The sequence below is a fragment of the Rhinopithecus bieti genome, unplaced genomic scaffold (genome assembly GCF_001698545.2).
Source record: "Rhinopithecus bieti isolate Rb0 unplaced genomic scaffold, ASM169854v2 scaffold_22442, whole genome shotgun sequence".
Taxonomy (NCBI): Eukaryota; Metazoa; Chordata; class Mammalia; order Primates; family Cercopithecidae; genus Rhinopithecus; species Rhinopithecus bieti.
In genome coordinates this window covers 51,332-55,111 of record NW_016810717.1, presented here as the reverse complement: position 1 = coordinate 55,111, position 3,780 = coordinate 51,332, and the positions used below count along the sequence as shown (strand labels likewise).

Below are 3,780 nucleotides of genomic sequence, written 5' to 3'. Positions count from 1 at the left end.
AAAATTTAGGATTGCTTTTCTATTTTGTGAAGGATGTCATTGGTATTTTGTTAGGGATTGTATTGAATCTGTAGATTGCTTTGGGTAGTATAGACATTTTAACAATAGTGATTCTTCTAATTCATGAACATGGGTTATCTTTCCATTATTTTGTGTCCTCTTCAATTTCTTTCATTAATGTTTTATAGTTTTTATTGTAGCGATCTTTCACTTCTTTGGTTAAGCTAATCTCTAGGTATTTAGATTAGTGATTTTCTTTGCATGAATGGGAAGGAAGGAAGGAAGGAAGAAGAGTGAGTGAGTGTGTGGTGTGTGTGATGTGTTAGTAGGGGTGTGGGGTGAGGCAAGTGTGTGGCAGGGTAGGGATGGGCCCCATCTGGGTATTTGTGTTCAGGCCCAGTGGTGGGTCTCAGTGTGCAGCAGCCCCTTACCTGGTCTGCAGGGATCCAGTGGGAGGACCGTACAGTCCCCTAGGCTCCCTGTGATGGGTGACCTTGCTCGGTTCTTTGGCCCCAGCTCTCATGTGATGGCTGAGGGAACATGAGCCCCTCAAGGCCTGTGTGTTCCTGACTACAGGGCATTCAGGGCAGGAGCCATCAGCTGTGCAGTGTCAAGGAGAGGGGGCATGGAAACTGTCCCCGGCTGGAGGGCCTGTGAGGTTGGACAGTCATGAATCTGGGCCTCACGTCATCCCTAGCTCTGGGTCACTGTCTTGTTGACAGACTGCACTGCCTCAGCAGAGCTCAGAAGGAAAAATGTAACCACCGTTAAATCTGGCCACACTATTAGATCTAAGTGGTTTTGTTTACCTCAGCGAGTTGCAAGGTTCTTCAATAGCTGTGTTGCTCCCCATGGGCTGTGGTGGGGCTGTCCTCTTGGGGCCAAACTGCAATGTGCTCACTGCTTGCCAGTTGTGTTCTTCAGTGTATTAGCACAAACTGTTGATCAATACTAGGGGAAATCCCTTTGTGATAATTAGTTTTTGAAACCCTCCTCACTGGGGTCAGACTTCAGCTCCAAATTTCGGGAAAAACTTGCTTTTCCCGTAACCACAGAACATTCTTTTCCCGCACAGATGACTGTCGTAGCCTTATCTTCACTCTTAATGGAATCTTTGCTTGGGTAGACATTTAAGTTATTCTGGGCTCTTAATTTCTGGTGTATCCCTTGGGCTGTTTTATGTAATTTATGTATAATAAGGAAAGGCAAGTCCCAGTGGGTCAGTGTCTAATGGGATGGTGTATATGAAGGGACTCATGTCATAGATGCTTAATCAATGAATCAATGTTGGGTTGTCCTATTTCCTTGTTTCATTCTTATAAGGAATGATATCTAGAGATTATACCTTTTTAAATTTTTACTTTTTGACATAGAGCCTCACTCCATCATCCAGGTTAGAGTGACATGGCATGATCTCAGCTCAGTGCAACCTCTGCCTCCTGGGTTCAAGCAATTCTCGTGCCTCAGCCTCCCGAGTAGCTGGAATTACAGGCATGTGCCACCACGCCCAGCTAATTTTTGTATTTTTAATAGAGACAGAGTTTCATCATGTTGGCCAGGCTGGTCTCGAACTCCTGACCTCAAGTGATCTCCTTGCCTCAGCCTTCCAAAGAATAGAATTACAGGCATGAGCTACAGTGCCCAGCCAAGATTATACTTTTGATCCAGCAATCTTACTTCTAGGAATCCGGCAATCTTACTTCCAGAGCTACTTGGATGGGCTCAAACTTGTATAGATGAAAAGTATAATTTGTAATAGTGACATAGCATGTCCATCAGTAGGGGAGCCATTATGTGTAATGTAATAGTCTTGTATTCATTGGCATAGAGAGATGCCCTAGTTATATTTAAAGTCAAAAAACCAAGTTGCAGAACAATGTGAGTAATGTGAACCTTTATATAAAACAAACTCCCCCCGTCTGTGAATAATACCCATCAGTACACAAAGAGAGATGTACATCAACTGTTACAGTAGGGACTTTATTCTTTTGTGCTGCATATTTCTGTATTATTTGAATAGCTTACAGTAAGAAAGTACTCATATTAAGCGTTCATCTTCATATTCAAATTGGTTTTAAAATAACTTCTAAGCATAATAAAAAATTTTAAATAAATTAGTTCATTTCTTTCTTCCAAACAGGAACTTAATCAAATGTGTCAGGTATCTAAAACATCTAGGGCTAAATCAGTGAAGTTCCATAGTTAAAAAAGGTATATATTCTTTTTTTTTTTTGAGAGCACTAATATTTGCCAATCACTTTTGTGTAGGATATTTTATTCTGTTTGATCTTTACTGAGAGCCGATTTTACAGTTGAGAAAATTGAGACAAAAAAAGTGAATTGCCTTGCCATAAAATTAGTGGTGGAAGAGTCTTCACACCCAAGACTTTCTGGCTTGAAAGGCTGCTTGGTTAGACACAGTACTCGACTGGATCTCTGGTTAAGAGCAAGATAAAGGAAGCAGTAATTTCTGGTTAACTTGCTTTTTATAAAGTTAGAAACAGACTCAGACACCCTTCTGGCTCTTAATTTCTTCATCTGTCAAATGGGCAGATGAGCTGGCCCTTCACCCTTTGGAACTTTCTGGGATTAGGGACACTTGCTACCCCTCCTCTCAATGAGTGTTTGCTTCTCCCCCACAGTACGTAGGAAGCCTGGACGTGCCAAGGCCCAACAGCAGGGTGGAGATCGTGGCTGCCATGCGCCGGATCCGGGTGAGTGGCCAGAGGTGGGCTGTGTGGAGCGGGGAGTCAAGTACCTTAGCTGCTGGCCCTTCTAGGTAGGGCTGGAGGGACCAAAATGGATGGCTGCACCCCCTTGCAAACCCAAACTCCTCCTCTCTGTACCCTCCAGGAAGCTGTTCTGAATTGAATGTTTGATCTTGATGCAAGGCCAATGTTAAAATGGATGTGATGGCTGGAGTGGTACCATCTTCTCTCTCTTGTGACCTGTAGCTCCTCAAACTGAGATACATGTTACCTTGATGATGTGTAGTGACTGGCCAGGGACTGATGGCTCTTTTTTATTCAAAGATTTTAGGGAAAAGGTTTAGTAGTTAGCCGGTAATTGACTCAAAACATTCTTTAAAAAGGCAATTTATTGTGGTATAGAATATAAGATTTACTTGGATTTTTAAGAGTAAATATGAGATTTTAACAAAATTTTATTGGTTGGATGCTTTAGGCTCCGGGAATGTCAGTGCATTTTCTTCTGCCATTTTGTCTACTTGCGGAAAGTTCAGTATACCTTCTCGTTGGTATATGTGGTTCAGTCTATGAACTTGTTGCTTTCTGACTCTGTGGTACATGGAGCTGAGACTGAACAAGAATTAAATTCTCTTCTGATACCTGCAAAGGAATTTCTCCATGTTCTCTGCACTGGAACAGAATAAATTACCTTGTACTTGTGCATTTCAAAGGTAGGTTTGGGATTGGTGAAATGGATTTTAATTGTTTATTGTAAGAGAAAATTGGCATTAGAGATGGCACGATTGGTCATCCCTGGAAGCAGTCTGGTTTGTTCTTTAGAATCATTGTTCTGTAGAATAATCTACTCACGGCCGGGCGCGGTGGCTCAAGCCTGTAATCCCAGCACTTTGGGAGGCCGAGACGGGCGGATCACGAAGTCAGGAGATCGAGACCATCCTGGCTAACACGGTGAAACCCCGTCTCTATTAAAAATACAAAAACTAGCCGGGCGAGGTGGCGGGCGCCTGTAGTCCCAGCTATTCGGGAGGCTGAGGCAGGAGAATGGCGTAAACCCGGGAGGCAGAGCTTGCAG

The 3,780-nt window shown here is 43.0% G+C and overlaps 1 protein-coding gene across 1 annotated transcript in view; it reads left to right on the top strand.

The window, feature by feature from the left end:
* The window catches only part of LOC108542582 (protein piccolo-like), a 119,277-nt gene extending 115,705 nt beyond the window's left edge, over nucleotides 1–3,572 (top strand). Inside the window, exons 5-6 of the mRNA XM_017892658.1 lie at nucleotides 2,643–2,714; nucleotides 3,184–3,572. Coding sequence (XP_017748147.1) covers nucleotides 2,643–2,714; nucleotides 3,184–3,294 — 183 coding nt within the window. The 3' untranslated portion in view covers nucleotides 3,295–3,572. The remainder of the gene's footprint in view (nucleotides 1–2,642; nucleotides 2,715–3,183) is intronic.
* Nucleotides 3,573–3,780: the final 208 nt, after the last annotated feature.